Source organism: Vulpes lagopus, chromosome 18 (genome assembly GCF_018345385.1).
Source record: "Vulpes lagopus strain Blue_001 chromosome 18, ASM1834538v1, whole genome shotgun sequence".
Taxonomy (NCBI): domain Eukaryota; kingdom Metazoa; phylum Chordata; class Mammalia; order Carnivora; family Canidae; genus Vulpes; species Vulpes lagopus.
The window spans coordinates 16,265,766-16,278,400 of record NC_054841.1 but is presented as its reverse complement, the minus strand read 5'-3'; the positions used below and the strand labels follow the sequence as shown (position 1 = coordinate 16,278,400).

The following is a 12,635-nucleotide window of genomic DNA, read 5'->3' as shown; positions in this document are numbered from 1 at the left end:
TCACTTGGCGCTTCATTACTGAAGCGACTGTCCTTGCCTCAGTTTCCTCGTACGTAAAGTGACAATTTATGCTCAGTAACTCCCAGAGCCCCCCTCGCAGTGACTCGGATCAGTGGGACAAGCCGGGAGGACCTTCTAGCAGCAGCAGCAGCAGCAGCAGCAGGCGCTGGGCCGTGGTCCCCCGGCGAGGCGGCACCCGTCTACACAAGTGCTCCCGTCGCCGCCTGCCTCCCCGCCCCCTACTCCCTGAACGTCTAGGGGGGCAGTGTCCCGCCTCAGGGGAGCGGTGTCAGATGGGCCTCTCCCCTCCCTCTCCGTGGGTGGGGAAGGCGCGCTGGGAACGGCCGTGCGGACCGGCGCGCGGCGCTCCGGGACCCCCGGGCGCGCCCCCTCCCCTGGGCCCCGGCCCCCGGCCCCCGGCCCCCGCGCTCCCCCGCGCTCCGCGGCGCCCGCGGCCGGAACAATAGCGCGCGCGGGCGGGGCGGGCGGGGCGGGGCGGGGCGGGGGCGGGACGCTCCTCCGGGCCCCGCCCCCGGCCCGCCCCCCGCGCTCGCACACCCGCTCGCACACTGGCTCCCACCCGCCGCCCGCCCAGGCACTGCCCGCGGGAGCCGCCGCCGCCGCCGCCGCGCCCGCCATGGACGTCCGCCTGTACCCCTCGGCGCCCGCGGTGGGCGCGCGGCCCGGGGCCGAGCCGGCCGGCCTGGCGCACCTGGACTATTACCACTGCGGCAAGGTAGGCGGGGGCGGGGGGGCGCCGAGGCGGGCGCGGCCTGCCCGCGCCTTCGGACCCCGCGCGGCGGCGGCCCGGGCGGCCCCGGCTGGAGCGTCGGCGGGTGGACGGGGAGGCTCGGAGACCCCGGCGCGTGTCCGCCCAACGACCGGCACCTGCCGCCCGCAGGGGTCCTCCCGGAGTTACCCGGCCCGCGGCCACAGGTCAGCTCGACAGTCGCCCGCACGGCGGCGCGGCGGCCCGGCCCTGACAGCCGCCCTCGGGCACCGGCGGCCCGCGCCCCCCGCGCCCCCCGCCGCCCCGCGCCCCGCGCCCCGCGCCCCGCGCCCCGCCGCGCGCAAGCCGCCCCGACCGTCGGGCCCGCTCGCCCACGCCCGCCGTCGCGTCGCCCACGAGGCACCGTTCGCGCGGCATCCCGCGCCCCGCGCCCCGCGCCCCGCGCCGTCACGCCCAGTCGCGGCCGCGGACACTCACACAAAGAAGTTGGTCCGACAGGCACGTCCCGCTCGCGGGGCCCCGCCGGCCGCACACCGCCTCGCACAGCCCCGCGCGGTGACCCCGGGGCGCCCGGCCGGGCCCCGCACCCCCCGCGCCCCAGCGCCCCGCGCCCCCGCACCCCGCGCCCCCGCCCCGCGCCCCCGCACCCCGCGCCCCCCGCGCAACCCCCACCCCCGCGCCCCCCGCGCAACCCCCACCCCGCGCACCCGCACCCCCCGCCCCCGCACCCCCGCACCCCCGCGCACCCCCCCGCCCCCGCGCCCCCCGCGCCCCGCGCACCCGCGCACCCGCACCCCCGCGCCCCCCGCGCCCCCGCGCACCCCCCGCCCCCGCGCCCCCGCGCACCCCCCGCCCCGCGCCCCCGCGCACCCCGCGCACCCCCCGCCCCGCACCCCCCGCGCCCCTCGGGCTCTAACTCGCGCGTCGGGGCTCTCACTTGGCGGCGGCGGCGCGCTCACTGGCCGTCCCCGCCCCGCGGGGCCTGGGATTCCGGGGGCCCATCGAGGCCTGGCCCCTCCCGGGAACGGAGCGCGGGCGGGCGGCCCTCCCGGCTGGGCTGGGGCTGCGGACGACCCCGCTGCACCGCCCCCCCCCACGGAAGCTCGCGTGCGCGGCTGCCCGACCCGGGACGTCGGGTCCGCTCGCTGTCCGCGCCGAGGCCGCCCGGGCGCCGCCGCACCTGCCCTGGCTGCGGAGGGAACTTTCAAACTTGGTCCGCGAGGCCGCCGGTCGTCGCAGCCCGCACTGAACCGCGCGCGTGGGTTTCCCGCGGCCCCGGCGAGCGGCGCGGGCTCCGAGGCGCGGCGGGTGCGAGTGCGCGTCGGCGGCGGGGGGCGGCCCTCGGGTCGGGCCTGGCGGAGCCCCTGGCTGCGCGGCGGCTGCGGGCGGGGGCGGCCCCGCGCGGAACGGGCCCGGGGGCCGGGGGCAGGGGCCGGGGTCGCCGAGCCAGGCCCGCGGGGAGCAGCCTTGAGGGTCGCAGGGCGAAGCCCTCGCAGTCCCCGCGATGGGGCCTGGGCTCCTGGGCCGGGAGAGCCCGGCGCGAGGGGCGAGCTGGGCGGCCACGAGGGCTCGCAGCGGGTGGGTGGGACCATCTTTGTCCGGGGCCGGCAAAGTTCGGAGCGGAGTGGGGGATGGTGTCCGGGAGGGGAGGCCGGTTCTCGGGCTGTTTCCAGTCTGATGGAGGGAAAATTGATTAAAAGTAGCAAGTGGAGTCTTGAGAGAGGAGGAGACCGCTGGCTGCGGGGGCAGCTGGGCCGTCTTCTGTCCTTGGCTTTACTTTTTAACAGTAAGTTGGCAAGGTTCCAGGCCCCGGCTTGGGGGCGCGCGTGGGCATCGGGGAATTTGTGCCTGAAGTCTGGGTTGGCGGGTGCGTGGCCTCGAGCCCGGAGCGCGCCTTTTGAGAGTGAGGCTTCTGCAAACCCCGCCAGAGTGCGGTGGTCCCGGTGCGGGCCTTCTGCGGGGGCGGCGGGGGCGCCCAGCTGTGCCCCTGCTTTATTCTGCTGCGCTACGAAGCCCTGACTCGGCACCAAGAGCCAGTGTGAAACCCGGCCGGGGAAGGAGCCACTCAGGGAATGAGAAGCCCGTGATTCTGGCTTCTGTTTGTAATCTCGGACTTCTGGCCCAGAGCCGAGGGTGTGTCCAGGTGGAAGAGGTGGCAGCTGGGCCACCAAGGTAGGCGGGGAGAAGGGTGTGACCTCGCACCTGGATGTGAGACCTGCTTCTCAGTCTTCAGGCTTGTGGCAGGATGAGGCAGGGGAAGTCACTGGGCTCAGCTCCGGGTGAATCGGATGCCTGCTGGTAGCAGATCCCAAGGGGGCAGTCATCTTTAGTGCTGGTGGTTGGCATGTGGGGCACATTGTGACCAGGGTCTGACGGTGAGGGCCTGGGGAGGGAAATGCCCAGGTTCCATTCTTACAGCTGATCACTATCAGAACATGGAGGGGAAACTGAGGCCCAAGATGCAGCCATGACCACGCTTGGGGCCTGTAGGTTGGGCTGCAGAACCACGACACAGCATGCATACTGGGGGCTTGGTCCTTCCAGTCCATACAAGAGGCTTGTACCCAGAGGGGCCTGGGCCTGAGAAACATAAGGGCAAGCATTTGCCCAAGTGATGCCGGATAACTGTGGGGCAGTTGACCCGGAAGGGCCCTTGGTGACTGTTCCCTTGGTGACTGTCCCCTTAGTGATACTCTACACGGAGATTCCAGCCACTTTAAACCAAGTCATGAGCAGTGGCTGTTCTTTTGCCATCTTTTGTTTGAGAAAATACGTAATGGCAAAAGCTGCTATGGTTTCATTATTGCTTTGAGATAGATGTTATTTTATTAATCACAATAATATTAACATACATTTGAAAAATAGCTTACCAGGTATGAGGCAGGCACATTAGTCATTTCCTGTAATAACAGTGCCTAGTGAGCGTAGGAGCTTGTGGCCCTGTGGCTCCCAGGATCTGTGGACCCATGCTGGGAACCACTAATCCTCTCTTTCTACCTTGTTTCATAGAGGGGAAACAGAGTCACAGAGTATACTACTCTGTGTGTGAAGAGCAGAATTTAGGCCTGATCCCAAATTTCTTGACTCTGAGCTTGACACTTAGGTGCCCTCCCCTCAAGTCTCTAGGAGTTGAGGGGAGACTATGACACTCTTCCTTGGATATCTGTGAAGTCCCTTTATTCTGACTTTTGACAAGGCTCTTTACCAGGCTGAGGGCATTGCCTGGGGCCCCTCATCAACTGTGGCAGACTAGTGTAAACAGACCATTGGAATTTGACAAACCTGGGTTCGAATCTCTAGTTGTGGCTTTGTGATCTAGGGCAAATGATTTGTTGCTTATTATTTTTTTTTAACTGAGATATGATTGACATAAAATAAAATGCAAATTTTAAGTGTATAGTTCCACGAGTTTTCATAAATACAAACACCTGTGTAACCACCATCCCAATTCACATTTTGCTCATTTTCCATACCCCAGAAAGTTCCCTCATGCCCCTTTCCAGCCCACAGTCTCTATCCCCACCTCTGCAGGAAACGACTTATCTGATTTCTATTATCAGTGCTTTTATTTAAGTTCAGTTTCAGTGTACTAAGTGTATTTAATTTCTAGAATTTCATATGCAACATACACATCTTTGCATCTGTTTTCATTTTGCTCAACATAGTGTTAAGATTTATCCGTGTTGTGTATATCCGTAATTCTGTTTTACTGCTAAGTAATATTATGTTGTATGAATGTAGCTCAATTGGTTTATCTGTTCACCTGCCAGTGGATGTTCAGGTTTGTTTCCAGGTTGGGGCTACTCTGAATATATGAATAAAGCCTCTGTGAACATTTTACAAGTCTTCTTGTGGGAATTTGCATGTGTAATGAACTCTCAGATGCTGCTGCTGGTGGTCCAGCAACCACACTTTGCGTAGCAGTGGTTTGGTTGTTTGTGAACGGGTTTCTGTGGGCTCCCAGCACCTGGCACAGTGCCTGACCCAGAACTACTCAGGAACTATATGCGTGGGTAAGTGATGGAACTCCCCACCCACACAGATCTGGGCACAGCATCTTGTATCTTGTCGGGGATCAACACAAGCTCAGCTAGTGAATGATTGGAATCTCCTTGGGATGAAAATCCAAGAAGTAGGAGATGCTGTCTCCACCTCACCTGTACTTAAGATTTGTGAGGCCTGCTCAGCGTTTCTGGTAGGTGAGGTCCCCACTGCTGGTTTCTGTAGGGGCACAGGTGGTTGTGGGTGGACCTGGGCCAGATGAGCTCTGAGCTGAGATGGCTGGTCCTGGGGACTCTGCAGGATGTTAAGAAGCTCTTCTTTACTTTCCATCTAAATGTGTTTACTGTAGCCCCCTCCCCTAGTCTGTCCTGAAACGTCCTTACCACGAAACGTCTGTACCTTACGAATGTCAGGAGCCACAGCTCAGGCCCAGCACTGCTGCTCCACCCCGCCCCCCCACCCCCCATTCTGCGAGGTGACCTTGAGCATGACAGTGCCCTTCTGTGGGCCTCTGTTTCCCTCTTGGCAAAGGGAAAGAAAATCAGTGAACATCAGTCTAGTGAGATAGGGAGCTGTGGTGTGGAGATATAATGAATGGAGCCTGGGCATGTCCTTTGTAAGTAAAGTGTAGTACACCCAGGAAGGATGAAGATGATACTTTTAGAGGAGATGCACCCTGATATGCTTCAGAGAGCAGGAACCACTGTGTCTACCTTCACTTTTGTATTCATTCCCAGAGCTGGCCTGACACTTAGGGGGTTCAATAAATATTTGCTGAATGAATGAATGCATGAATGAATTCAAGGCTCACCAGTTTTCCTCTGTAGTTTGGAACTTGGCATCTCTTTGGCTCTTAGAAGATTTTACTGAGCGCATCAAATCTAGGGCATAGCCAGGGCCAAGAGTCTTTTGGCTGACCTGCCATTCCTAGAGGAGCTTACCCAAGTAGGCCCAGAGGACAGAGCCCAGCACAAAGAGCAGCCAGGAAACCTGGAAGAGCAGCTGAGTGTCTATGCATCCAGAACAAGGCTCCACACCTCACCCTTATCCCAGGAATCCCCCTGCAGGACTGCCAGCCCCATATGATTCCATAGGGCCAGCTATTTTGCCTCTCTGATTTTCTAGAACTAGTCTCAAGATATGAAGGCAGTCTAAGTCCTGGAACCTCGCAGAACTGGGTTTGAATGCTGCCATCATCAGCACAGGCAAGTTTTTTAACTTCCCCCCATGCTTCAGTCTCCTCATCTGCAAAATGGGCATAGCAGCACCTCCCCCATGGGGTTGCCTTGAGGTTGGAGATCATGCATACACAGCCTGTGGCCCCAGCAGGAAACGCTTTCATTTCTATTCATAAAGAGCTGCACAATTGAAAATTAAAATGCTGGAGGAACCTGTTTCAGTGCTGCATGCTGGAGGACCAAGCGTCCCAGCTGCTGCAGGGGAGGGGTCCTCCTAACATCAGATGTTTCCATGCCTCGGTCTCTGGGTCTGATATTTTTCCTGTATCTGGTTTGAAACAGTCTTGGGGTGCACCCTTCAGCCTAATGAATAAACAAGGACCTGCTCATTTCCTTGGCGTCTGTTTCCTTCTTGAATCTATGTGGGAGGGGAGTTGGGTTTGTTGGGCAGAGGAGACTGGTTCACTTTGCAGCTGCACCATTTGTTGGAGTGGGCTGGTGACCTTGTGTACCTCACTGAACCGCACCAGGTCTCAGTTTTCTCATCCATACAAGGGGGCGGTAATACCTTCTTCATACGGTTGCTATGAGGTTCAGGTTGAAGAAACAGAAATGGAAGTTCCTTTGATCTAGAATAGTGTTTTCCAGCATCAGCACTGTGGACACTTTGGACCTGATAATTCCTTGTTGGGGGGGGGGCTGTTTTGTGCAGTATAACATTATAAGATGCATAGTTGCATCCCTGGCCTCTACTGATTAGGTGCCAGTAGCACCTCCTCCCACAATAGCCAAAAAAAGTCTCCAGGCTTTGCCAAGTATCCCCTGCGGAGCAAAAGTACCCCTGTTTGAGAACCACTGAACTGGAAAATGTGGTGCAGGTAAACTAAAAAGTCATGGGGATGAGAGTGGTAGAGCTTAAGAGGTGTGCTTTCTGTTCGGTATTTTAGTCCTGCTTCTCACTGTCAGTGAATTCTGTATCCACGTGGTTGGCAGTCATCCTATGTACATGGACCAAAAACCTGCATAGTGATTTTCCAGTGTGGTTTGGGAGCAGCAATAAAAACATATGGTAAGTAATTATTAACTTAATGAGTCGTGGTAAATTGCAATTTTATTTCTTAGTGAAAACATGCTGTATAACATGGGATAATAAATTTTTATCAATTATCCTGATGCTCAAACTTGCTACTGTATAACAGCAAACTTCTGGTGCCTGCTAGAATGAGCAACAAGACTGTGGTTTTTCAATATGTAATTACTCATTTACTGCTGGGCTTCTCAGATGTTCAGCAGGTTTTTATTGAGTCCCTACTGTGTGCCAGGGGATCCAGCCTTATCCTGAAGGCTCAGCAACTCAATGGGAAACTTGTATTTACTAGATGAAAGGCTGTTTGGATTTGTAACATGCCTCAAAATGCAGAGTTTTAATTAAATATGTAATTGGGGAAGTGCCAGGGGTGTAAGAAAGCCTCACAGGGCAGAGTCTTAAAGGAAACGCCAGGTGGGCTATGTGGAGGCATGTAGAATTCATGGAAGGGTGCTCTAGGCAGAGGGAAGAGCCACTGCAAGGGGGCCTGAAGGTGGTTTGGGGGGTACTCTCAGCCTAAGGCAAGGAGGCCTGCCTACAAGGGGGCTGGGACACCAGCAGAGATTGTCATAAAGAGTGTCACATCCCAGCTGGTTGGGCTTTATTTTTTAAATTAAAAAAGTTTTTCCTTTTTAAAAAAATTTTTATTTAAAATCAATTTGCTAACATATAACACCCAGTGACCATCCCATCAAGTTCCCTCAGTGCCTGTCACCCAGTCACCCCATCCCCCCAACTCTCCTCTCCTTCTGCAACCCTTTGTTTCCCAGAGTTAGGAGTTTCTCATGGTTTGTCTTCCTCTCTAATTTTTTCCCACTCAGTTTCCCTCCTTTCCCTTGTAGTTCCTTTCACTATTTCTCATATTCTGCATATGAGTGAAACCGTATGATGATTATCCTTCTCCGATTGATTTATTTCACTCAGCATAATACCTTCCAGTTCCACCCACATCGACACAAATGGTAGGTATCCATCCTTTCTGATGGCTCAGTAATGTTCCATTGTGTGTGTGTGTGGTGTGTGTGGTGTATATATATATACACACCACATCTTCTTTATCCATTCATCTGCCAAAGGACATTGTGGCTCCTTGCACAGTTTGGCTATTGTGGACATTGCTGCTATGAACATTGGGGTGCAGGTGTCCTGGTGTTTTACTACATTAATATCTTTGGGGGTAAATAGGTGGTTGGGTTTTAAGTAGAGGAGTGCCTTGGAGCCAGAGGTGTGGAGCAGAGTATGGAATGTTTCATGTTGCTGGATCAGATTGCTGCCGAACTGTCTCTTGGTCTTCTGCTGATGGAAAAGCTTAATGACTTGTGTTTGATTGCATCCAGTAGTAAGCTCTTCTCAAACTTTAGTGCAGCAGAATCACCTGGGGGGCAGTTGAAACACAGATCGCTGGGTGCCCCTTTCAGAAGTTCTGACTCAGTAGGTCTAGGGAAGAGCTGAAAAGGTGCAGTGCTGACAAGTAATGCTGATGTTGCTGGCCTGGGGAGTATACATAGGAGAACATGGCTCTAGACTGGGATGTGAGTAGGTTTTCCCACCTTGGCTTAGGACACTGGGGACATATTGCTGGCCTGGGCCATGTAGCCTTGGCTCAGACACAGTCAGGTATCCCAGAGACCCTTGAGTTCTTCAGGCCCTCCAGAGGTTATGGGGATGGTCTCCTTCACCATGGAGAGAGTTGTACACTGGCTTCCTTGGACACAGACTCTGAGATGGAGAGTTGCCTGTGGAAGATTTATTTGGGGGGAAGTTCCCAGGAAGTGTAGCTGTAAGGGAGTAAGGGAAGCAGTATTGGGCAGAGGGAGAAGCATGTTCCATTGGCCTGGAACATGGTCACTGATCTGGGGTAGCTCTTCAGAGTTGTGCCAAACTGGGACAAGAGAGCTGATCATGCCTTTTTGTTTCTCACTACATCCAGTCATTGGCATCAAGGCATCTCTCCTTGTCCCAGGTAGCTCCCTGTGACAAAGAGATTCATTCCCAGTGAGGGGTACAACTGTGACATTCCCAGCCGCTGGGGATGAATGCATAGAAGGGGAAGTACCAAAGTGCCTATTTCAGGGAGATGCGTCTTAGGGAAAAAACTCCCCTTCCTTTAGAAAGACTTCCCAGGGGGCAGCCCAGGTGGCGCAGCGGTTTGGCGCCGCCTGCAGCCTGGAGTGTGATCCCGGATCGAGTCCCACGTTGGGCTCCCTGCGTGGAGCCTGCTTCTCCCTCTGCCTGTGTCTCTGTCTCTGTCTATGAAGAAATAAATAAAATCTTTTTTTTTTTTTTTAAAAGACTTCCCAGGAAGTCAAGGACCAGGATGTTGACGATTTTTAGAGTGTTTGAGTCACTTGCTGAGGATTCTTTCTCATCTCATGATGTGAATGAGATCTGTGGGATAATTGCTTCTTAGGACTGGGTGAAGAAGAATCATTATTAATGGAAGTTTCTGGGGCTGAATGAATTTCTCTTACTGAGATGTCATGCACTCTCTTGTGTGGAGGAGAGGACTCCACACTGATTTCAGAGAAGCTTCTGGGCTGTGCCTGGGGGAGTCAGGTCTGGGCAGGGGACCTGGCTTTCTCCTTGGGCTGGAGTCCTATCACAGCTTCAACAAGAGGCTCTGCACCTGGTCCCTGCCTCAGTGTTGGCCATTGTCCATGGCTATCCTATCCCTATTGTTTCCACCTCTCTGAGCTCCCAGGAAGCTTGGAGGTGTGGGGATATCACACATATCTTTTGCTTGTTAACTTCCCAATTTCATTTCCCTCTTCTGTCATTTTCCTACCTTATCTTGAGTCCTGCCATCTTTTTTGGAAATTTGTTTTTATTCTTTGTAAGATACACAGAGATATAGTAGGGTGTAAAAGAAAACATGGGGGGCCCACCCATTCCCATTTCCTCTCCCCACTGCCCTCTTAGCCCCATTCCCCAGGACTAAACCCCAAGGGAAGTTGGGTGGGATTACTTCTAGTCATAACCATTCTTTAGTTAAACTAATAAGTTTATTGTCACTTTTTTCCTTTCCCAGAATTTTGTATTGTTTCTGGATTGATCTTGTATCAGAGCATCTCATTCCTTTTTTCTAATGGATATGTGAATATTTTGAGTCTTTTTGAAGATTATAATACAGTGAAAAAGTTATCTTCTGTTTTTTTGTGTTAACTCTCTTTTCTTGGTGGTTAGTTCTTCTGTCCATATTAGGCCTCTTTTTATGCTGATATTTTCTATATATGCCTGGTAATGCTTGGTTGCCATTTAATTGTAAACAGAGATTTAGACTGATCTATTCTGTAGTTGTGACTTTCCTCAATGCCTGTGAGAACCATGATTATGTGGGTAAGCAACATGAATGTTGATTTTAGGTGCCCTGGTGTGGTTTGTGGGTGGACACTCAAAGCTGAGGACTTCTCTTAGTGCGTGGGACAAGCTCACTTGAGGTTGGGGGAATCTGTTTCTCATATAGACCAGCAGTTACTCAAGGGCTCTGGTGCCTCTGTTTTTCCTGCCTCATGCCTATCCACAGGGAGGAATCCCTGAGGCAGATCCCTCATTGAGTCCTTCTCCTGGGCTTTAGCCTGAAGGCAGATCCAACAGTCAGCTTCTTTGAGGTCTGTAGGCTAACCCCAAGGTCTAGGCACATCCCTGGCCCAGGGCTTCCAGTCCCTGCTGCCTCTCTTCGGGGATTTCTGGGGTTCAGTTAGGATGATAGCTTTTCCAGAGGTCTTATGTTGGTGTGCTGGTGCCCTTGGAGCTGATAGGCTTCTTTGTCTCACTTCTTACTTCCTGTCACTCTTAGTGTTTTTGATCCCCATCCCTTTCTTTTGTTCTTATGGGGGCTTTTTGGAGTTATTTCATTTTAACCCACCCATCTATCTGAATTATGAATATATGTGTGTATGTATGAATCATGAATATAAATGTATGTATATGTTTTGTTGTGTGTATATATCTTTTTTTTCCCATTCTAGTGTTGTTTAGAAGAGAGGAGAAGCAAAAAGTGTGTGTCTGTCTGACATCTTGAACAAAACGTCCCCTGTCACTGATTTTTATTTTTAAATTTTGTGCTACCTTATGGAGAAAAGTAGGGCAGAAATAAGCACAAATTTATTCACTGAACATTTACCCATTTCAGGCTCATTCTTGTATCATCTCATTGAGCCTTCATAAGAACTATGCCAGGCACGTATGTCCCCATTTTGCAGGTGAGAAAACTGGGGTCTAAGTAGGTCACATTACAAAAGGCAGCAGAGTTGCTGGTTGGCTGAGCTGGAGTTCAGAGTGTGCTGTCTCTGTTCCTCTCTTGGGCAGCCTCTATGGTGCCAGTTGGCGTTTGTACTCTCTGCTGGGATGCAGGAGTGGATCAGCTTGTCCCTTGGTTTTACTGTTAATGCATTGGCTCTTCTGGGCCTGAGGATTCCCAGCTGAGCCTTCTGCCTTGGTTTTCAACTTCAAACATCACTTGGTAATAGAATGCCTTCACATTACAGCTAATTAAAACGTGCTTATCTTGAAGTTGGGCCTAATTTGCAGGAATGATTTAGAAACTTGTTGGAAATGAATCCAACTCAGTAGTATAACCCAGGGTCAATCTCATGCATAAATTTTATTGTTCCACTTTGCTGTTTTGACTCAAACTGAACTTGATAATGTGGAATATGGACCCTGGGCCTTTTGTTGCTCATTTATTTTGCAAATATTTACTGAATGCCTAGAGGGTGCTACCTACATTATTTACAGAGGTCCTTTCACCCCCACCCACATGCTTGTTTCTAATCTATACATTCACCTGAGCTGTAAGGTAATTGTTTTGTAAAATCAGGTGGTGGATTCATATGTGATTTTGAGTTCAGTGGCAGTGCCTGGTTTCATATCTTGTCACTTACAAGCTGTATGACTTAGGACCTATCACTTAACTTCTCTGATCTCCAGTGTTCTCACATAACCGTAATTGCCTCTCAGGTTTGTGGTGAGGCCTCTGGGAGATCATGTAAGTCATGCCCTCCCTCACTCATGCTGCCAGCTACCATTCAGGTCACCTGGGCCTTTTGTAGGACAGCAAGCATAGTCTCCATCCCAGATTTTTTGTCTTTTATAAATGGTAGAGTCTCAGGAACTTTTCTGTTCAGAATAGGTATAATGGTGGTTTTGGTTGGTATGGTTTCCTTTCTCTCTGTATCATTTCCCTTATTTCTCGTTGTTTTTCCCACAGGGTCTCTATGAGGTTCAGTTAAACATTCAGACTCACATGATACACATGGGTGACACTTGGTCCCCATCTCCTTGAAAGAGGTGGGCAGGACCCAGCACCTGCCAGCAGGGCACGGGATCTCTTCCTCTTCTGCAGGAGTAGTTCTAGCCATGGCCTTTGCCTTAATCCATGGAGGTGGCCTCCAGCTCTTCTCTTGGCCTGCCCCCCCCCACTCCCCCAGGTTTTAGTGTAAGTGCAAGGGAATGAGACCCACAAGGGGTGGGTTTGGAAGTCACCCTGGCTCAGAAGCCTTATTCCCCAAAGGACCCATAGCTCCTATAACAGTTTCATAGTCTTCACTTAGGGGTTTCTTGCAAGAAATCTACAGTTGTAAGAGTCCCTTAACTCAGGAAAAGTTTGGTTTCATTATCAGATATTTAGAATTTATTT

At 53.2% G+C, this 12,635-nt stretch overlaps 1 protein-coding gene across 3 annotated transcripts in view; it reads left to right on the top strand.

Annotated features, from left to right (window-relative positions):
* Positions 1 to 597: 597 nt before the first annotated feature.
* Positions 598 to 12,635, top strand: part of TOX2 (TOX high mobility group box family member 2) — a 132,877-nt gene continuing 120,839 nt past the window's right edge. For all 3 annotated transcript variants that reach the window (XM_041732228.1, XM_041732229.1, XM_041732227.1), the window contains exon 1: positions 598 to 736. In XM_041732228.1, coding sequence (XP_041588162.1) covers positions 638 to 736 — 99 coding nt within the window. In that variant the 5' untranslated portion in view covers positions 598 to 637. The remainder of the gene's footprint in view (positions 737 to 12,635) is intronic.